Source organism: Sparus aurata, chromosome 5 (genome assembly GCF_900880675.1).
Source record: "Sparus aurata chromosome 5, fSpaAur1.1, whole genome shotgun sequence".
Taxonomy (NCBI): Eukaryota; Metazoa; Chordata; class Actinopteri; order Spariformes; family Sparidae; genus Sparus; species Sparus aurata.
Window position 1 is genome coordinate 205,873 of NC_044191.1, and position 23,867 is coordinate 229,739.

General features: G+C 41.2%; 1 protein-coding gene across 1 annotated transcript; it reads left to right on the forward strand.

The window, feature by feature from the left end:
- The first annotated feature begins 18,134 nt into the window (after positions 1-18,134).
- On the forward strand, positions 18,135-19,590 carry LOC115582200 (alpha-(1,3)-fucosyltransferase 7). Its single transcript, XM_030418016.1, has one exon. It carries the CDS (start codon positions 18,272-18,274, stop codon positions 19,307-19,309), a length of 1,038 nt encoding a protein of 345 aa, XP_030273876.1. The 5' UTR covers positions 18,135-18,271; the 3' UTR covers positions 19,310-19,590.
- The last annotated feature ends 4,277 nt before the right edge of the window (positions 19,591-23,867 follow it).

Sequence of the window (23,867 nt, forward strand, 5' to 3'; positions counted from 1 at the left end):
AGAGGTAGAGACAGGGAACACTAAGATGATTCTTACCAGGTGTAGCAGGTTAGGGTACATGTTTCCCTTCTCCATCAGAAACCTTGACCATAGTGGGAGGAAGGTTTGGTACTTATGGTGGTGTACTATGTCAGCTTTTGCTCTAAACCACTCCCTGTCTATCTCAGCCACATTGCATCCGTTTTTGGTCAGAAGAGGCTCAAAGTGCTTGCACAGGTGATGCAACTCTTCCTCACCAAACTCTTCTAAGAGCTTCTCTTCTGTTGGGAAATTCACTGGATCAAACACCTTTGCAGCCAGGAGCACAGGATCAGTGGAGAAAGTAGAAAATCTCTTGCCTATGCATGCAATGATGTTATCCACTGTGTCTTTCCTATGGCGACAGAAGGCTTCTGCAGTTATATTAGAGTTTCTGATATTTACTCCATTGTATTGAAATCCCTCAGTGGTGGTGGTGAAGGATTCAAGGACTGGGCGGAGATAGAGACCTGGCTTCTGAGTTTGCTTACGTAACGCAGCCTGGGCAGCCAGGATCCTACTACGCACACACGACAGGGGCAGTTGATTTCCTTGGAAATTAAGTGACAGTTCAGCCAGGTCAGATAAAAGATCCTGATACAGTGCCATATTGAGAACAAGCTTTGGCGAGGTTAACTGCCGTAACATTGCACTGATCTTCTCCTTCTCTGGCGTGGCCTCATCCTGTCTTTCCTGGTGGTGGGTGACAATGCTCCTATAGTTTGTGGTGGCAAGACAGGAAACAGCCCTCCTTCTGTGGTCTATCCACCTTGTCCCCTGGGAGCGAGCTGGTTTCACCACGTGTTCCTCAAGTTCCTCTCCGATGGCCTTCAGCTCTCTCCATTTTTTGGGGGAACGATGATAGAGCGAGTACAGTTTCATCAGGAGGTCATCAATCTTGGTCAAGGAAAAACAGAAAATAAGGCATTTGTGAGACATTTTATTACACATTCTATTATGGGAGAACTAGCCTGAGCCCTCTGCAACAGTTGCTTGTGAATAGAATTATCGCTGAAGGCCCAGGAGAGAAAAATCAGAAGAAAACCACATACTGGCATAAGCCTGTCTGTTGAATATTAAGTAAATTGGCTGTATAACAGACTTGGCAACTCCTCAAATCAAAATGTCAACACATTTTTTTAGTTTTTTGAATTTTAGGTAGGAATATTATATGTTATTAAAAAGTTGCCTCTATGGGCTGTTATCATGACTGGTTTCTGTAGGTTAAATGACATTCCAATAAACTTATCCCAACCAAGAACTTTTAAACACCGAACTTGAGACAGGAATGTACAAGGATTTTCTTGAATTTCTCCCAACAGGTCATTATGATAGGCAAATAAAGTGAGCTCAGTTAATGTAGAATAAGCCTCAGAAAGGCATCACAAATGTTGGGAAGTATGAATACACTCACCAAATATCATGGTAATGTGATAATAGTAGTCTCATGTGCAAAGTTGACATTTTGGCCCTATGGTGTGCTAAAGGAAAGTTTATGAATTAACAAAAAGTAACAAGGTTGATCCTGTTGGGGGCATGATTATGCACACAAAATTTCAGATTTCAAGATAAATTTCCTTTTGGACATGGCAGTCCCTTCACACTGCCTGCTAACAGAGCAAAACATGAAATGTGTTGCTAAAAAACTTGCACTGAAAGACTTATTTGCAGAAACAACAGTAAAGCACCTGTTCAAAGTAAGTACTCTTGAATGCATCCTTCAGGCATAGTTCCAGTCTGTGGGCGACACAATGCACTTTGAGCATCCATGGCACAGATTCTTGTAGTTTGGTGAGGACGCCATTTGTCTTTCCAAAGTTGACGGCTGCTCCATCAGCTGCTGTTGCAGTCAAGCAGCCACTCAGATCCAGGTCGTTTTCTGCACACTTTTGCATTATGGCCTCAAAAACCCCATCAGCATCACATGTTGTTGGCTCTGCAATACTTTAAAAATATTAAACAAAAAGAAAGAAATGAAGAATTTGTTCTTCAAACGTTTTATTAACTGGAAGCTTAATTACATTCACCCCAACCTATGTTGCATCATGACAGCATTTCTCCCAACTTTCCTGCTCTTTTCTACTAAATGTTACAATTTTAATAAACCAAAAATAACCATGAAATTACATGTGGGAAAAAAAACCATATTCAACATACAGACATACTATACAGACTACATTGTCCTTACCCAAGTAGTCTGATTCTTGGGGAGCCATTTTCAATAAGCTTTATGCTTATGACTTCTTTATCTGATGTTCCTTTGTCTGTGCTTCCATCGAACAGTAAGGAGCAGTAGAAAGGCTCACATTTTGTAAGAGCTTGAAGTTGGTCTCTGATGTTTCCAGAAATATGCTGGATAAATATGCGGCAGGACTTTGAGTTGTGGTAGGTGACCCCTAGCTCCACCCCATGCTTGTGCTCCACAGAGACTAAAGTCTTGTACAGACTAAAAGGCTGCTCAGTGTATGCCACAGTGTGTGCAATATCAAATAATTTGCACATCTTTGTTTCAGTTTTGTCATTAAGTTTCTGGAGCTGTGTAACTGTATTAGAATTAGCTGGAGCCTGGTTTGCTTGCTGGCATGCTGTGATGTGAGCTTTTGAGTCGATATGTGTTTTGGCAGTGCATTTTTTAACATTTGTGCTGCCAGTTATGTATGTATCCGCATTATGGATGTGTTGTGCAGTGCGCTTTTTATAGTGCTCCCTGCAGATGCAGCACCACACCTTTGTAACATTGCCTTCCTTGTTCTTCTCAAAGTGCAGCCAGTCATAACCCCAGGACTCTACAGTGGTGGCAGTGGTTTTTCTTTTCCTCGCTCCATCTACCTCTTGCTCATCCCCTTGTCCCCATCCTTCCTTGTCCCCTCCCGCCTTCTCCCCTCCTCGCTCATCTCTGTCTCCTTCTCTAGCATCTCCGTGTCTTGCTACTTCAAACTCTCCTCCTGTTTTTTCTCCTTCTTTCTCATTATTTGGTCCTTCATTGTCTGCTCCTCCCTCATGTTTGTGCACTTGACTTTGTCTCTCTGCTCTTGTCTGTTGTCCCTCATGTTCAACTCTCTGTCGTTTGTTTTCTGGTTCTACTGTGTCATCTAACTGGTCAGCCTTGCTCTGACTGAAAAATATTGACACATAATCAACTGGGGAAAATATTTACATGTATGTATTTCAATTGCATATGAAATTTCCATTGCGTTGGATTACATTGTTTTAACATAAACTAATAAACTTAATGTGATACATATTTGAAAAAAATTAAAAAAGTAATCATGTGATGTATTTAATAGCACTAATAAACACAATGTTTTTCTGTGTACATGATGAACTGATACACTGAACAATATCTGGCTAATAATTATTTTTGTTTTGTTAGATAGCTAACAAACAAACAAACTACAGTAAAGGTATATAGTTGCTTTTTTAAACATAATTTACCACTCACCTCAACCTCCATGGTTTTGCAGTTTTTAGCTGCATCTGCAAAGCTTTTTTTAAGGCCCCTCTCCCTCCATTGTTTGCTTGGCATCGTGGTTGCTGGGGGTAAATGAATAAAAGTAAATATAATGTTGTAATGAAGCTAGCCACCGGTGTTAGCCTGCCTGGCTAACGTTACCACCGGTGCTTGACAGCAAGCTAGCAAGCTTTTGTTGACAAAAATGTTACAGGCTGAGGCTACGCCGGTCGGCACGTTAAACACTGGGTCAACGTTGTAGCGATGTACTGTACAAGCAACGCGTATTGCGTAAATGTAGCGTTAACTTTAGATCGAAAAGATTTAGATTTGCTAATTCATCACACTGTCTTACCTCAGGCCCGGCGACTTTTTCCTACGCTTTTTATTTACGCTCTGCACGAAGATTAAATTCCCGTCAAGACCGCTGGTCCCTTTTCCTAAGCCGGTTCAATTACACCCTCTCTTTCCGCCCCGGGTCAAAGAATGGGAAGCCAGACGCACTCTCTCGCCTTTTCTCAGACGACACTCGCCCCTCTACCCCTGGCTTCATCGTGCCCCCGCACCAGATCATCGGAGCCGCAACCTGGGAGATCGAGTCGGCGGTGCGGGCAGCCCAACGTAACCACCCCGATCCAGGCACAGGCCCCCCTAACCGCCTCTTCGTCCCACAGGAGGTCCGGTCTCAAGTCCTACAGTGGGGCCACTCCTCCAAAATCAGCTGTCATCCTGGGGCTCGTCGAACACTCCTGTTTCTCCGGCAACATTTCTGGTGGCCGGGGCAAGCGAGAGATGTGCACGAGTTCGTGGCGGCCTGTGTAGTTTGCACTAGGAGTAAAACTTCACATCGTACTCCTACGGGGCTCCTGCAACCTCTCCCGGTCCCCAGTCGCCCTTGGTCCCACATCGCGGTGGATTTTGTGACCGGTCTTCCTCCCTCTCATGGCCACACAGTCGTCCTCACTATTGTAGACCGCTTTTCTAAGATGGTTCATTACGTGCCCTTAGCCAAACTCCCGTCCGCCATTGAGACTGCGGATCTCCTTGCCCTACACGTATTCAGACTCCATGGATTGCCCACTGACATCGTTTCCGATCGCGGCCCCCAGTTCACTTCCCGGGTCTGGCAGGCATTCTGTAGGGTTTTCAACATCACCTGCAGCCTAACATCAGGATACCACCCCAGTCAAACGGACAGACGGAGAGAGCGAATCAAGACCTGGAGACTGCACTCCGCTGCATCACGGCAAAGAACCCATCCTCATGGTCCTCCTTCCTCACATGGATGGAGTTTCCCATAACTCTCTGTCCAGTGCAGCTACAGGTATGACACCTTTCATGGCCGCTTACGGTTACCAGCCACCCCTTCTCTCTTCTCAGGAACGTGATGTCGAGGTCCCCTATGTTCAGGCTCACGTCGCCCGCTGCACCGAAGTGTGGAGGACGGCCCGGGAGGCCATTACGCGCGCTACCCGGCGCAGTCAGCGCCTACCTACTTACCTGGACAGAGAGTGTGGCTTTCTTCCCGCGACCTTTCCTCTCCAAGTGGAGTCGCGTAAGTTGGCGCCACGCTTCGTTGGCCCCTTTTTAGTGGAGAGTGTGATCAATCCATCAGCTGTGCTCCTGAAACTGCTGGCATCCCTCCCCGTGCACCCCGCGTTTCATGTGTCCCAACTCACGCCTGTGTCCTCCAGTGAACTCAGGACTCATGGACATATAGACTTACTGCTTTAGCTTGCAAGCTAAAGACATGTAGGTGACGCGAAATAAGTGCTACTATTACTAGCATTAGAAGTTGGCTTGTGCTAGTTAATTAGCACTGACCTGCAAAATATGAAATAATTAATTTGAGACATAATGTTGATCAAAATACGACTTTATCGATAAATTGTGTCAATTCCTGTAAAACAGACAGTTGCTATAGACGCCGCTCTGATCAGAGGAGCACAGATGGAAATAGGCTAAAAATGAACTATGCGGGACATTTGCCTTATGGTTCATTTTTGCGTTAATTAAACAGCTTCAGAGTAATAGTGCTGGTTAAATCAACGACTTGTAACTTGTTACATGGAGAATGGAGCCTCCGACCCGGTGTCCCAGCTCTCGTCTCTGCAGCACCGCGACACAAACGCAACCCGTAATCTCTTGATTATGACAGATACAACTACACAGTATACACGTCATAATGTGTGTATGATAATCCATCGATCCACTGATTGATTTCTCGCTGGCTTCCTTGTAGACAAATGCACATGACCGAGAGGAGGGTTGGCAAAGAGGAACCGAAACCGGACTTATATGATGGACAGATTTATGTCAGTTTAGCTTGCAAGCTAAAGCAGTAAGTCTGTAAGTCCATGAACTGTATATTATTTGAAATGGTACAATTTATTGAAATAAATATTGGATATGTACGTTATTGTATTTACCTGAGATGCTTCACCTGAGCTGGCAGCTCCACCCACAGTGCCGGCCGTGAGTAATTTGGTGCCCTAGGCAAGATCTTAGCCGTCAATTTCACAATCAATGTTCATACACTCACATAGAAACTGCATGTATGTATTCAAGATTTTATTTATTTTAAGTCAAAAATATCACACCAAATAAAAACCGAAGGAAGAAGTGATAAGAATACAATATAAATAAGGCATTGCACAAACATATTATCTCTCAGCCTCAGAGTGCCATCTCTCTCTTATCTATTGTCAGCCACTTTGCAAAACGACCTCCAACTCCTTCCATGTTGCCATGTGGGTATTGTGCTCCTGGCTATCCTCATGAACCTTCAGCAAGTGGCTTGCATTGTTCCACTCCTTTAGTCCTTCCTTATTAAGTCTGTAATCTTTTGGAGAAAACATTTAGCAGCAGAAGCAGTGCAAGCTATCATTTCTGTTTGAGTACATCAGCCAGCTTCTTTTGATTTTTTCAGCATTGACTAAGACTGAACTGGTCCTCTGTGAACTAGTCAGAAGAGATGTCCAGTCAGCCTTTAGTCCTGATGCTGTGTCACTCTGCTGTGCTGAGGTAGAGGGACAGGAGCACCTGATGCTGTGTCACTGGGCTGGTGAAATATTTTAAAACTGCATCTGAAGAGAGAAGAGAAGTATATGTGACCACTGCATGTTACATTTTAATAAAAAAACAAAAACAAAAACAGATGCTTGATGTGTGCTATACATAAGACTAATAATGAACACGTGATGAGATTCATTCACTTTATTGTCACTGCAATACAATTAAGTCTAATCAGAGTACAAGTGCAGTGTATATCTATATCTATCTATATATATATCTATATCTACATCTATATCTATCTATATATATTCATTCGCCTATGAATGATATGGGAAAGCTAAGATGTGGAGTATTAACAGTAATACACTTTAACACTGATGTAAACTTTAACAAACATAAACTGTGACACAATAAACCAAAGGCTTACAACGACACTGTTACAAAGGGGATGGAAAACTACTAGCATTTTAACTGACATACAAGCAGTAAAGACACCTGTAAAATAACACCTGAACAGGCCTAACGTTAACTTTCCAAACGTCCCTGATGAATTTAAGGTGGAGTAACATTAACACACATCGACTCAGCTATTTATTGATTATGAAACAATGCTGCTATCGTTTGAAGTAAGCTAGCAAGCTAACAACAACGGTAACTACGATCATTAAACTATTAATTTCCTTTCTCTTCATCACATTGACGTTACTGTATCTCTATCTTCTTCACGTCTTCCTCTTCTTTCCTTCTTTTCCTTCACTGGGCGCCAGATGGTTTCAGTCTTTTGGACCTTGTGGTTCCGCTACAGTTTCAGTAAATCTCACTCTTGGTCTTGGGGTGTCGGTCCGGTCAGATTCCAGCAGCTCGCCTCTCGACCCGCCCCCCCTCACAGAGGACAGGTACAGTGCAACATTTGGAGTGATCGAGGTTCGATTACTTTTCCTGTGACCTGCCTGTGACCTACAAATGTTAGAATCATGCACACGTCTTTTTGAGCACATATTACAATACATATATGGTTACCTGACATACACTATATAATCTTATGTATGTGGACAAAGTACCTGGAGAATAGTGTATTTAAAGCGTTTGTTGAGGTATATGTTTTGTACTTAAGTGAAAAACATCTCATTGCTTTACAACAAACAAAATGTTACTCATTGTGTGTAAAACAACAATGGAGAAAGGAAGGAAACCTAAAGGCAAGAGTGGATGAACAGGAGAAATAATATGAGCTACTATGGAAAACTTCAAGTTGAACTTTATGGAAAAACCTCATTAGATACTTTATTAGATACTTGAAAAGAGTGATCATACCAAATCCTCCTGCTGCTGGAGACAGAAGTGTGAGTTTCTGAGGAAAAGTATCATCATGTATTCTGGGTCTGCCCAGTATTGATTCCTTTCTGGCCAGAGGTTTATAAAATTTTGCAAAAAGTTTTCCAGGTGTCGCACTAAAGACAGCAGCACGACCAATTTATTTCAGCATTTAAAACATAAGCATGTAGCAGAGTGGGAAAAATGTTGTTCTCTACGAGATGCACAAGACCGCAGCAGCCCACAAACACACACTAAAAAGCAGACAACATTAGTGGAGTCATTTTCTCATTGCATCCCATATGACAAGAAAGGGTCCCATTGGAAAGCTATATTGGATGCAATCACGTTGCATATTGCTAAAGACATGGTGCCGATATATACTGTGGAGAAGCTGGGGTTCATCCACATGCTACAAACTTTGGACCCCAGGTATGTGCTACCAAGCCACAAGTATTTTGCCGAATTTGCCTTGCCTCACCTGTACAAATGTACACGTGAAAAGACTGCTAAAGAGCTGGAGGGCGGGTGCAATGCATGATTCATCATAATGGCAGTGTCTTGTGTATGCATTAATAATAATATATTTTTGAAATGTGAAAAAAATACTTTGACATTAACCATAATGCGTGTAAATATAGTTCATGTCACAGAAAAAGAAGAGACATGAGTGTAGTACAGGCTGAGCTTAGTCTACCCCCTCATCAGCTTATAACGGAATCCCCAACAAGATGGGGTTGGGGGCAAAAATTGATTGAGAGATTCCTGGAACAGCAGAAGGCCATGGCCTGTGTTCTGGAGTCGGAGAAGAAAAGCTTGCATCTCATGCCTTCTTGGCAAGACATTAAAGTGTAAGAGTCCATAGATAAAGCTGTCAAACCACTCCAAGACTTTACTGACGCCCTGTCCAGTGAGGCCTGTCATCATCTCCTATATTACATCGGTGCTCCATTTGTTCAAAACCAGTCTCCTACAGCCAGATGAGGAAGACACAGAGCTCACTAAAACAATAAAAAGAAACATACTGGGGTACCTTGATAACAAATACAGCGACCCTGTGAAGGATGAACTCTTGGACATGACCTCACTGATGGACCCCAGGTTCTGGACAACTTACATTGATCTAGACAAGGTTGAACAAGTCAAGAAAAGAGCTGTCACTGAGCTGCTTGCTCTGCCTGCTGACAAAACTACACCAGAGCAGCCTTGTCCAGCTGTGGAAGCACAATTTCAGCCTGAGCCCGAGAAGAAAAAGACTTTAGCTACCTTCTTCAAGAAGAATGCGCCAGCGCCATCTCCCCACCACAAGTCAGAGGCAGTCAAAATAGAGACTGAGCTGGCAACCTACCTGCTCTCCCCTGAGGCAGACCCAGATACTGATCCACTTCAGTGGTGGAAGCGCCATGAACCAAACTTCCCAAGGCTTACCAACCTGGCCAAGAAGTACCTCTCTATCCCTGCTACAAGTGCCCCATCAGAGAGGGTTTTCAGTGTGGGGGGCGGGATTGTTACATGCAACAGGGCATGCCTCAAGCCAAGAGGTAGTGGACAGGCTTGTCTTCCTTGCAAAAAATGTGTAAATATGTTGAAACTAAAGACAATAAGCATGCACATCATGTCAAAATATGTTCTGTATACAAAAGGCACCTTTTATTTATCCACAAAAAATGTGCTTTATGAAAGTTATGTTTTTGTAATAGCCTGCAATGTTAAATTTATATTTACAAAAGTGCATGTTTACAAAAGCAAGGTAGAAGGTAAAACCTTTATTTATTTTTACAACTGAGTTTGGAGGAGCACACTGTTAACTATGGCAGGACAATTTCTTTACAATTAAAGCACTGAAATAAAAGCAGTTCTTTAAAAAATGTCTGTCATTTGAAGGAATAAAATCGGTTCAAATCGTAAATCGAGTTTGGTGTGAAAAAATCAGAGATTAAATTTTTAGGCCATATCGCCCAGCCCTACTAGAGACCATATATTTGGACACCCTGCAATTAGAAAATGTTTCCTCTCATGTTAGATAATTGTTCATATTTGAAGTGTGGCTGGCAGAAAGGCCATAACTAGAAAGTGCTTAAAACTGAATATACCTACAGTGGAGGGTTGGGTTGACATTACTAATATCTTAGTTATGATGGAAAAAATTACCTTTCAATAAGACTGAAACAGGAAATGTTTTTGAAAAGTTTGGAAGGTTGGATTGTGTACATTACACCAATAAACTTACACCAATAAAGTTTGCTGAATGAACTGTGGTCTTTTATTTATCATTTTCTTTTATCACCCTTTTCTGCATCAGTGACTTGACAGTTATCAAGGCACACCCCAATAGTTCAGTTTATTTTTTTTTCTGCTATTACGTTTGGTTTTCTATTTGTGATTTAATTTAAAGAGTTTTTAACTGGATATAGAAAAGTCTCTGGTTTCTGCTGATGTGTCTCTGTTACCTACAACAGCAAATGAGCCCATCAGCGTGAAGATACGCTTTTTCTAAGTAGTCTAATTCTATACCTCTGAAAGGCCTTGGTCGGGTCGGACCACTGACGAAACGATTTACGGCAGTCAGACCGGAACTGATGACATTCAGGATACGGCATAGCTGTTTTGTTGCTATGCTAGCCAGTGCTAACCAAGCTAAAACTTTTGTCATGGCTGATAATGAGACGAGACAAAGAAAAGAAAAACAATTCAAACCGAAGACCAACGAAAGGCCAAGAGGGAATCCGATCGAGCTAGGGCTAAAACACGGATAAACATTGGCGATTCCTTCCAGAGATGGAGAGAGTTGCGGGGCTTGAAGGGATTCAAGTCGGATCCAGAATTTGCCCGATTCCTCCTAGACAGGTTTGTAAATTTTATTTCATTTATGAAATGTAATGCGGGACGTAGTTTACAGCAATACATGAATTCATGTTGTTACAACAAAGCTGGCTAACGTTACCACTAGATTAGCTCTAGATACTACACTCGTGAAAACGACAACAAACGTCTTAGATCACGCATCCATTTCAGCTGTGTGTATCAGCCCAGCCGACCTGCAACGATGCATCGGTAATATCCTCTGTCATTATAAATGATTCAGTTTCTTACTTAGAACAAAACATCCATCACAATCACTGTGACTTTGCTGTAACGCTAGCTCTGTAGCACCGTGGGTAATATATATAGCTGGGAAATTGCAGTGCAACAGCAGCATTACTTTGTTTCACCGGCGGCATATTATATTAAGTAGAAATACAAATAGACACATTACCTCGTCCATATGCCCGCTGCAGATAGCTGCTAAAAAAAATTTTAAAAAAAGTTTTCAAAGCAAGTCCCGTCGTGTTTCCGACATTTCCAAAACAAATCTACACGCGCCGGCCAGACAAACGTCTTCACGACAGTGGGCGCTAGAGCTCATGGGAAATGCAGTCTTCATTCCGGCAAAACACTACCGCTTTCGTCCAGCGGGGCCGCCAAAATCAACACTAAATGAAAAGTCTGTACAGGGGCTTTAATATTTAAATGTATTAGCGGTCTATATTTGCTTCTGTATTATATATTGTAATTCAGTTGTATTATCATCTGATACAACTGTTATTTACAGAAGGCAATTACAAGTGGTGATATTAAGCCCTATGAAGATCAGCATTGTCTGTATGGATTTTTTCTAATGAGCTCTGTCTGTCAACGCCTGCCTTGCCTGCTACACGTCCCTCTCAGGGAAAAGGTTGCCACTTACACTAGCGGTAGCATGTGCTAATGTTTAAGGAGGATGTATCGCTATGGCTCATAGAAGCTAGAATCAGACCCAGAAGGAGAGGCTCCTGAAGAAATACAGACTCCGCGGCAGCAGGAAGTTTCAGGATGGTTAGTGTGTCTGAATAATGTCAGTTTGTTCTATGTGTTGTTACATTTAATAATAATGTATTGGATTTGTATGGCACTTTTCTAGACATTCAAAGCTCTCTTACAGGTTTCCAGGTGGTAAACTACGATAGTAGCCACAGCTGCCCTGGAAGCGTGGCTGCCATTTAGCGCCTACAGCCCCTCTGACCACCACAGCAGACATACACATTCACACGAGGCAAGGAGGGTGAAGTGTCTTGCCCAAGGACACAGTGACCATGGACCATGACCATTGACCATGGAACAGGTGGCAGTTGGTGGGGATCAAACCACCGACCCTCCGAACAAAGGCCGACCCGCTCTACCACCTGAGCCATGGTCACCCCATGTAGCTAATGGCTAACTGCTAGCGAAAGCTGTGTTTGTCTCCAACACAGTCTCCAAACTCTTGGACACTGTTCGCGTATTCTCTGTCTCCATTCTGCACATGTTTCCAGACTTTTTAATGTGACAACCAAGCTCCCTCGTAATATTATTAACATTAAACTCGCTTCGAACGCCATTGCATAGCAGACCGAAGTAGAGCTAACTAGTTAGCCAATTTCCAGCTGACTTCACCATACTCGTAGGCAACTGTAGATACTAAGGGTGTAATGATTCATTGTAACAATTTGATTTGTATCACGATTCGTGGTTGCCGATACGATTCAATGACTTGAAATCGATTCAGTAACTTTTTAGCCGAAAATTCGACTAGTGTGACTGTGAAATAAATACCTGGATACTGGACAGTACAGGTAAAGTTTCCTAGATCCCTGTTGTTTCCTGTAAGGGAATCAGGTTTAAATTAATTATGGATATAAACAAGTAAACAACAATTAATGGCAAATGGCAAAAGCTGACGTTACCTTGCGCTGCTGCTGCAGCAGTAATGCTGCAGGAGGTGCCTGGACGGTCGGCGTTGTGTGAAATCCCATGGCGCCTTAGTAGGTGGTTGGAGAGATTAGTCGTGTTGCCGTGTTTTTTTACTTGGCTTTTACATATTCTACAAACAGCAAGCAACTTAATTAGAACATCTCCGTCTTTGCAAAAGCCAAAGTGTTTCCACACACACTCACCGTCTCCTCTGCCATCCGCCATGCAGCGTTTTGTTGTTGTTCTAAGATTCGCGCTGCGGCCAGCACGTGCTGATGACGTCACAGACAGGCAGACTGAATCGAGTAATGTTTAACATGTCTTTATCGTTACAAGTGCTAAAAAAACCACACATCATTAAAGTTCGCCGTGCTTAAATCAGATGTGTAATTTTCTAGTATCGATAGAATCAATTCTTTACCATTTCAAACGATTTTTTATCGATATATGTCGCCTGGCAGGCCAACTTGCCGAGCACAGATAGATGTAGTTAGATCGTAGAAATATAAATCCGTTCATCGATGTAATAGATGAATCGTTACACCCCTAGTAAATACTATCAAAACGTGGCAACACTTATCTGTGGCTCGGGTGCAGTTGCTGGGTCCGGTATGGTTGAGACTGATCCTTTTACGTTTACTCGTTACTGAAGCAGTCCGACGTGAAGTGGTTAGCACACACATACAAGCTAACACGAACTGTAGCCGGCACGTTGTCGTTAAAAATGAAACACAACCACTGCCTCTGCTGTTGTTTTGTAGCTCGGACAGAATATAGGCGCTTATGTTGATTTTACAGCCAACAACAGAGCAATTTGCGTGGCTAACTCTGAGCCACAACATTGTGAAACACTGCTATCTTATTGCTGGACACATTGGGAATGGAGGCCCTCCTCTCGGATATCTCCTATCATCGCACAGAGGAGGCCTGCCAATGTAAATCTCTCCTTTCGTTACGTAACGACAGGAGCAGAATCTGAACAGCCTGTAGGAGCCCCATTTTACCAGTGGGTGGGCTGCAGAGACCATGCAGGACTCGCTTGCTTTCCTCATTCTGGGAGTTGGCATGCCAATTCACGGGCAACAGCTCTGCTGCACATTCCTGCTGTCAGCATGCCAATTGCATGCTCCCTCAAAACTTGCGACATATGTGGTATTGTGCTGTGTGATAAAACTGAACAATTCAGAGTGGCCATTGTGGCCAGTCTAAGGCACACCTGTGCAATAATCATGCCGTCTAATCAGCATCTTGATATGCCACACCTGTGAGGTGAGATGGATTATCTCGGCAAAGTAAAAGTGCTCACCAACACAGATTTAGACAGATTTATTTAGAATATTTGAGAGAAATGGTTCTTTTGTGTATATAGAAAATGTTTTAGATCTTTGAGTTCAGCTCATGAAAAATGGGAGCAAAAACAAGGCGTGCAGGTGGTGGAGTGGTTAGAGCGCATGCCATATATGCAGCTGACCCCGGTTCAAATCCCAGCTGGAGGTCCTTTGCTGCATGTCACATCCCCATCTCTCTTCCATGTTTCCTATCTGTCTACTGCTTGATAAAGGTGTCTATGCCAGAAAAAGTCTTTAAAAAAAATAGGAGCAAAAAGTGTTTTATTTAAAAGTGCATTTATTTTTTTGTTCAGTGTAACAATAATAATAATAATAATAATAATAATAATAATAATCCTAACACATTCTTCACACTGTTAGTGCTCGGGCCCATATAAATAATCCTAGCGATTCCAATAGGTCCTTGCACTGGTCAGTGCTCGGGCCCACATACACAGTAAGCCACCTTAGAAACAACACAGTAATCTACATCCTGAAAATATTTCAGTAAAGCAGAATAAGCAGAACAATCATGTATTCTCTATAAAAATTCATCCCAGGCCTCATCCTCTAATTCTACATTTAACTCGTCTGCACATGCCTGTTTAACTTTTGTTGTGTTTATCAGAAAACTCTCATGCAGGATCCAATAGAAAAAAGAGACCGCCCAGCAAGTATTGGGATCAGATCTATTCATTGCCTCTAGTGACTTAGGCTCATCCAGTTTTTTTTTTTAAGTTGGGCATGTGATTCCTGCCATAGTCTCATATTTTTAGATACCTGAAAAAACTTGCTATGGGCATATTGTTGGCTGCTCTCAACTGCGCAATTGAGGCACAGTTACCTTTAATATATTGGTCCCCTAAATTACAGATACCTTTCCGCTTCCAAGTGGAAGAAACTTTTTTCTTTTATTCAGGCTGGGTATAAAGGAGTATCCACATCTTTGGAGCCTTAATGAATAGCTTTATTTGCTTACAGATTTTTAAAGTATTGCCAAATACAAAGCTTTTTGCAAAGAGAATGTTCAATGAGTAACCATGCCGAACAGGAGTCTGTGGTAGAAAGGCGACCCTTTTTCCACCTTGCAAAAATGGATAAATGAGCCGCCCAATAATACAATTTAAAGTCTGGTAGGGTGAACCACCCGCAGCCTTTGCTGTTGATAAGTGTTTTTTTAGAAACACTGAAGGGTGTAATAATTGAATCTAGCTTTTTAAAGTAAGATTGAGCAATAAAACAAGGAATTGACTGAATGGATGGAGGAAGCATGGTAGTACAATCATCTTGATTGTATTAATCCTCCCAACCAAAGAGATTGGGAGGGTTCTCCAAATATCAATATTACTTCTTATTTGCTCGATTTTGTTTTGCCAATTTACTCTCAGAGGAACACTGCATCAGTGTCATTTATTGACATCTAGAGGATCCCCATTGTTTACCTTGTAGTCAGTTCAACTTGCTTGGGTGGGTCAACTTAAGGTGTTTGATTTTAATTTGAGAGAGGTTTTCACACCTCCAGCCTGTTTTCTTCTTAAAATGTAATAAACTGTTGCATCTTTGTGGATCACCTAAAAGGGTTAGGAATCTATCCATCGTAGTTTGACAAAATAGGGCCCCCCAAAAAGCATCTTGCATAGGGCCCCCAAAAAGACAGAAATGGCCCTGGTTGGGACAGATACTATTGTAGCAGACAGACTGTTGATATAAGGTTGGGTCAAGACGGGTATCTGCTCTTTTCATGGATGAAAATAGAGTTCAAGGCAGTTCAGTGCACAGCAGACCAGGGTTAGATGATGGTATGACCTGTCATGGGACTGAAAATATATAAGCCTGATACCCATTCCAGTGCCCGATAGGTCATTAGACATCACTCCAATGTTTCGCACATGTCTCTGTGTATTGATAACTTCATATTCAGAAACATACAAAACAAATGGGATTCAAAACGTTACTTAAAGCAGTGCAGTGTGCTAAATTAACCTTTAGGGCGTAGGAGTATGGGAAGGGCACATGTTTTTGAATCGGGTTATGCTTTAAAAAACAAGTGTGAACTGGCAGACTGAGGGTGAAACAGCTTGTTGAAACAGTTAAGATGTGGTCTATGCCTACAGAAGCTGTGTAACCATGTGCCCCTTTCCTGTGCATGAGCTGCAAGAACAGGAACAGGAAGACCAGCTTGTGGTTACAAATCTAAAATCAGCTATGTTAATGTTTTTGACTGCCAACCGCTGCTGTGCTTGCTAATACTGCAAACAGAACAGCAGTAGGAGCAATTTAAGAGGCAATGAAATTAGTGCAAAATGAGTGGCAGGTGTCTGTGGTGATAGAGTTATCCCCTCCAACCCTAACCCAGTTTAACGTGAGAGTACACATACACAGAATGAGGATGAACTGAATCTTCATGATAATTAATTCCGAGTTCAGTTTATATGAAAAAAGCCCTAAAAAAACTAATTCATTTGAATTTACTGAATGAAGAAGCGTAACTGTTTTTGCATTTTGTGCTGCTCATTTCTTTCTACAAGTGATTTAGATTGTACATCAACTGTCACACCCTGTGTGTGTGTCTGTGTGTGTGTGTGTGTGTGTGTGTGTGTGTGTGTGTGTGTGTGTGTGTGTGTGTTTGTTGAGTAAAGAGATGAGTCAAAAATTTGAGAGGGGCTGGATTTCCTTCATATTCTAGGACGTGTTGAGAAGGACAGAGCTTTACAGGCAGCAGTCTGATATCATGTCACACAGGTAAGAGCCAACATCTCTGCCAACCTCCTTTTATTCCATTCAAATCACCTATTAGTTAGTTCGCTTTTATTTCACATTTAAAGTGTAAAGAGTGCTACTAGCATTTCTTCAGGGTAATGGAAACTGTTAAAAAAATCTATTTTTATTTTCAAATCAGATTTTATTTACCATGTATTTCCCTTTCTTTACTCAAAAAATAGTTAGAAGACTGTTGAGTTTGTGGTGTAACCAACATCAGGGTGTGCCATCTTTCGTAAACCTCTGTATGCCAGTTTCATTTCACAAGATGCCTCGTCATCAACGCACACAAAAGGTGGTTTGAGTATGCGCTTAGAAGAATGTGACTTAGAAAGCCATAGATATAAATATTTGTGCTTTGATATAATCAGAAATGACTTCGATCAGTCACCTGTTCAATTCATGGTTGTTTTTTTGTTTTTTTAAATAAGCAATATAAGTAAGTACCTTTTTAAAAACACTTTACATTTTTTTTATCCTTGTTTATTTTTCACTATTGACCAAACTTCTGACCACAGGAGCACAAGAAAAACATGAATGTACACATTCTGTAAATCAGTGGTGGAAGAGGTGCTCAGATCTTTGCTTTTAGCAAGAGTAACAATTCTGCAGTGTAGAAGTACTGTTACAAGTAAATGTGAGCACTGGCATCAAAATAATATGGCAGAACTAGAAGTAAAAGTACCTCGGCTGATTTCATAGTGTATGTTGTTCAATTACAAATATTGATGTTTTAATACATTAGTCCTGCAGCGGGCAAAGGTCGAGTAGTTTACGACATATACTGTTGGCTGTCTTATGAATCATCTGTCAGTCATTCAGATCATCTTATCCATAATATTAAGAATATTACATAATGTATTTGGTTGGCGGCTGGCATGCTTTCTGGAATGTACTGGAAGGGAAAGGAGAAGCACGTTGAAACACTCAAGTAAAGTACCTCTAAATTGTAAATTTAAAGTACAGAACTGAAGTAAATGGTAACATACTTTACACTGCTGCACATTACTGAGCATTATGGAAACAACCCCCTTCAACTTGAAATTAAACAGAACAGAAACCAATGAGACATTGAATCCAATGTTGTGTACCAATTTCAGGACAACATGTACGTTTTATGCTTGTTTTCTGTGAGTTCTGTAAAGGACTAAAAATGATGAAGCTATAGATATAAACAACAAATATTTGTGCTTTGATATTGTCAGAAATTACAGAAATGACTAGCGTTTAAGAGTTTGAAACAATGATTATGAAATTCTATAATGAATAAACCTCTAACAGAAGTGAAGTAATCACTGCTTTGATAAAACAAATAGTTTATTCACAATCTATTCCAAACATTTCACCATAATAAAAAAAAAAACACAATAACAACAACACCTTGTCTACTCAGTATTTTTTAGGTTTATGATATTTGTGCCTGTTACATTTCTGATACAAACTTTTAGTGTGAAAACAGAATTAAATGTTTCGTGCAGTAGGAGGTTTTTTTTGTGGTTTTAACACCTTGTTCTCTGTAGTTCCTGCACTGGTGGAAACATGTGAAAGCAAAATAACCTCCCTGATCTACCCTTCCTTCCTAGCAGTTCCATACCACTGATCTGTGCCCTTTTGACCTGGAATACACCTGACAACCATGACAACATCAGGATTCCAGGCCTTCCTCCTCCTCCTCTGCCTCAGCTCCCTCTTATCCCTGCTTTATTTCAGCTTCTTGGACCAGAAGCTCCATCAGCATAAATATCACCCAGCTGTTCCTCAGAGAAACCTCCGCATCCTACTGTGGCACTGGCCGTTCAGCCGCTCCTACAGGCTTGATGGAGACAAATGCCTCCAGATGTATAACATCAGCCACTGCTTCCTTACTGACAACACCTCCACCTTCGCCACTGCTGATGTGGTTGTCTTCCACCACCACGAGATAAGCAGAGGTCTGTCCTCGCTGCCCCTGCACTTGGATCGCCCGGCCTCCCAGTACTGGGTGTGGCTGTCCATGGAACCTCCCGTCAACAATGCAAATCTCACCCAGCTCAATGGACTCTTCAACTGGACCATGAGTTACAGACGTGATGCAGACATAGCCATTCCTTATGGAGAGACCAGATTAGGAGGCTATGAACCAGTTTTTCAAGGTGCTCAGAATCACTCCTGCTTTGTCAGCTGGGTGGTCAGCAGATACTGGCCCCACCAGGGTCGGGCTGGTATTTACCAAAGTCTAAAGAAGTATATTCCCATAGAGGTGTACGGCAGGTGGAACAAGAAACCCCTATCAAAGAAAAAGCTGTTGTCAACAATTGCAGACTGTTTTTTTTACCTGGCTTTTGAGAACTCTGAGGCAAAGGACTACATAAGTGAGAAGCTCTGGAGGAACGCCTTCCAAGCAGGAGTCGTACCTGTGGTTCTCGGCCCAAGCAGGGCCACCTATGAAGCCCTGGCTCCCCCTGGTTCCTTTATCCATGTGGCTGATTTCGAGACCACAGCAGATCTGGCTGCCTATCTCAGACATGTAGCTGCAGACAGGCAGGTCTATGAGAAGTACTTCCAGTGGCACCGCACTCACACAATAAAAACCTACACTGACTGGAGAGAAAGACTGTGTCAGATTTGTGTTAAGTACCCCACTTTACCAGCCCAACAAGTCTATCAAGACCTAGAGAGCTGGGTTTACAGCTAAGAATTGTATCTCTTCATGTTTTCAGGTCACAGAAGTGTTCTGATTGGAACTGCTGATACCAGCGAGTCACCACATGCAAATATGAAAAACCATACAGTGACAGTTATATGTAGGAGTATCTCAAATGGTTGGTGGGGGTGACAATGTGCTGTAAAAAAAAAAAAAAGAAAAGAAGCAGAAGTGAGAACTGATGTAGGAACCATAAATAAGCATTTCATTTTTTGCAACCACACAGGGAAGTTCCATTGTTCTCCACCTGAAATAAAAGAAAAAATAATAACACAAGACAGACTGCGTGATTGTGTCTGACTGTCTGCTCAGGGCTTCTGGTGTGTTTCAAACTAAGAACTGTTTAGATTAGCTGCCAGTCAGTGGTCAAGGTTTGGCTAGGTTTAGGCAACTGAAACTACATAGAAACCAACTCTCATTTTTGTTTAAAACATAAAAAAAAATAACTGGAATTACCAACAGAATATGAAGAAATATCAGTTCTGAAGTCAAAAAGACATATGTTGCGTTGTAGAGACATCTGCTAGAATTAGCATGCTAACCAGCTAGGCCTCACCACCTCTTTCTCCCAGCAGGCCAGAGTTCTTGCATTATGTAATGCTGCGTTGCTTAAAGGAGCTACAGTCATGGATGTATAAACAGAATACAGTTAGCAGCAGTTAACAGTTCCTTTGGAGATATACTGCCCCTATTTGTCAGGAGTATGAATGAGGTGGACAATCTTACATATTGCACCTTTAACAATAAGGAGACAATAATAATAGTGATGATAATTTTTTTTGTATAACATTTTTTAAAATATTTTTCCAAAGAGCTTTTTACAGTTTTTTTCGATTGCTAAGACGCATTGGTCGAAACTGAAGCGACATGTTCAAAACTCTTAGCACAGTCTGCAAAACAGAAATGCATGTGGGCTAAACTGTGTCTCACTTTTCATTGCTTTCAGACGAAGTGCATTCAGTGACCACAGTCACCGAAATGAAAGAAGTCTTTTCTCATTCACTAGTTCACACCTGCAAAACACTATGCTTTAACAGCACATTTTTCAAATGCTAACACACTTTGTTCAAAACAGTTAAAAACACACTCAAAACAGAATGATAGGGGAAAAAATACTGGTTATTTCTGCTGCAGCCACATTGAAGTCTATTGAAAATTATATCAAAATATTGACAATAAAAATAAATAAAACAAAGATGCATTCCAAACAGCTGATGGTAGTTTTGAGCTGAAAACTGATTCAGGTGATCTGCGTTTGGCCTCATTAGAAAGCATATACAAAAGGAGTGGCTTCTGATTCTTTTTCCTGTACAAGTATGGATCAAAGAGCAGCGGGTGAAGTTGGTAGAGAGAGAAGAGCAGCCAGGAGAGGAAGGCTCTCCACACAACCAGCTCTCCTTGCTGGATGCAATGAATGCTGGTTGTGGAGATGTTTCTCCCGAAGCCTGCCAGGGATGGATCAGATATTCAAGAAGATTCTACCCTAGGTGCCTTGCCAGAGAAGATATAAGATGTGACGTCGAGGAAAACATGTGGCCAAATGCAGATGACAGGGTCTGAATATTACAGTATACATGTGTATAATTTTTGTATGGTCCTGAAGTACTTATGCAAAAGCACAAATGTTCTTGAATAAATCTCTGCATTCCTGATTCAGTGTTGTTGCAATATATTACAGCATATACAATAATTTAGAGCCATTAAAGTGCAAAAGATCCTATATCAAATACTGATTTACCTGACAAAAATCATTCTAACTTGAAATATTAGATGTATTTGATGTAATGTTCTTTGTTGTTAGTATTTTGTCGTTCCGTTTGTTAAGAGTGATTGTGTGTGTTTCCAAAGTGAGACAATGTGCTAGTGTTTTGTTGAATGAGCTTCTTTTGAGACAAGTATGAAGTGTTTTGTTGGTGAGACACATTTTTGGGCATGAGATTAATAGTTGAGCTGAGCTGCATGATGGAAATGCAGACTGTGTTAAGAGTTTTGAACATGTTGCTTCAGTTTCGACCAATGCGTCTTGGCAATCGAAAAAAACTGTAAACAGGCATGAGCTACAGTGATCAAGTTCTACAGTGAAGAGCAAAGCCGGATAAATGGTAAAGTAATAATGTCCAGTTCAAGTGCCGTGACAATAAATGCAGCTGTCTCTTCTTGTGCTTCCGGTTAAAAGCGCTGAAAAGTTTAATCTATAAAGGTGCATCATGTTCTATCAGCTAATCATATCTTTTGGGTCAAAATATAGAGAAGAGTAAAAGTATAACGCGGTATGAATAATTATACTTGTACAATCCTTCAATTTTAAGATCCTTTATGCTTGTTATCCAGTTCAGATTGAAATATTTGACTTTTCTACAAGTTGCATTGATGCACTGCTATTGATCAAGCAATCCCACAACATATATTGCATATAAGTTTCACTTAATCGGCTACATTGCTGTCATCATAAAATGTTAATGCATCATTGCAATCCAATAAACTCACTTAAGTACAGTACCTATTACAAGTACTGTCAGAATTTGCATGTTCTGCTAGTTCACACATGTACAGCTGCATGTTGGAAGAAAACATGTTAAATTATACAAATGATCAAATATGACACATTGTTTCTGATTAAAGATATAGTATGTAGAAATTAAGTTAAAACACATTTACTCACTGTCTTAGTTGTTTAAGCAAGCAAATAGTTTTATGACCCTTTGTGATGATTTCTGTCAGTGTCAACACCAGGTAATGATAATAATGGATTGGATTTGTATGGCACTTTTCAAGACACCCAAAGCGCCTGACAGGGTTCCAGGTTCGATTCATTCACACACAGTCATACTGGCGGTGGTAAACTACGATAGTAGCCACAGCTGCCCTGGGGCAGACTGACAGAGGTGTGGCCCCTCCGACCACCACCTCAAACATACAGCAGTCATACACATTCAAGAGGCAAGGAGGGTGAAGTGTCTTGTCCAAGGACACAATGACCATGATACAAGTGGCAAAGGCGGGGATCGAACCGCCGACCCTCCGGACATCGACCAACCCATCCATCCCCCCAGGTAATACATAAAGTGAAGAGTCACGTTGGTTTCATTCTTGGCATACACTGCTTTATCACTTGACATAGAGGCTGTAAATTAGGGCCCCTCTCACCCCTACAATGCAATCCTGTTTATAGTCCTGTATGTCCTCTGTGTCTTATTTATATAATGATATACTAGAATCAATACCAGTCTATCACATATATATACTAGTATCACTTGTACAGCACATGTTGACTAATATGTGAATAAAATAAAACATTTTGTGGGATTATAATGCAGAAAAAATTGAGAATTATTAAATTCCAAGTGAAGTTTACTGTTTAGTGCTCTGATGTACAATAAAGTTTATTGTTGAACTGTAAAAAAATCTCAATTTTTTTGATAATGAAGCTGAGTGTTAGGTCATGCAGGTCACCCAAGTCATACAACTCTGCCCCATTGAATCATCGTTACCAATCAGTCTTACAGCAATCGCAGCTATTCTCACCACAAGGCGGTGCATTTAATACAGTATGGCTCCCTCCTCATTCATAACTGCGTCTTGCCACACACTGCCGCTGCTGGACAGCATTATCATGTTCTGCCAGCAGGTGGCCTTCTTCTACCATTGTTTTCTTACAAGAAGACCAGCACTGCAGTTACTGTGAAAAGAAATGTCCTTTTAATTTCCTGTTAAGTCTTAAGATAGTTTGGGTTTTATTCATCCAGTATCTGAGAGTTCTGCATCTGCTGCAAAACAATGAAGGTGTAGGGAACTTACTGTGTGGTGCTCAGGGCTAAAAATAATAATTAATAACAAAATAAAAAGCAGTGTGCTGGTTCCTAAATCATGCTCTGATTTGTTTTATTTGGAACCGCTTTCTACCCCCGTTGACAACCCGGTGTATTATGACTTTTCAAAACATTCTCGGCAAAAGAGCCCTTTAAAATATGACAAATGTTCCACAGATTCCCTAAAAATGACATAAGTGGACATTATCTGAGAAGAGGAGGCTCCACATCAAGTCATGTTTCTCTTCAGATTATAGAAATATTTATTTGTTTCCTTCATTTCAGCTGTGGTATATCCACATGCATGCTAAACATGGTGGTGAACAAGTTATCTTCAGTGTATAGAACTCATCATTTCCTGAAAACCGTCTGTATCAAAGATAGCTAGTCTAGGTAGTTACTTGTTCTAGATTTCCTTCACGAGACTCATTCATCATCATAGAGAGAGAGTATGACGAAAACAAGACAATCTGCTTGGTTTTTGTTGACCTCTTAGCCCTGTTGAAGAGAAAGCAGAGCTATGTAACATTTAAAAAAGGCAAACATTATGAGAATTTTATCTTTTCTGGTCATTTCTCAGACCTTCAACCAATAATGTCATTGGTTCTCTTTGTTCCACAAGCTCAGTAGGTTTGAATGAAACAGTCTTACAACACAGTCAAAGATCTCCAGCGTTAACACTCCCTGGTATCTGCTGTAGATATTTCTTTTTTACATATTGACACTTGTGTATGTGTATG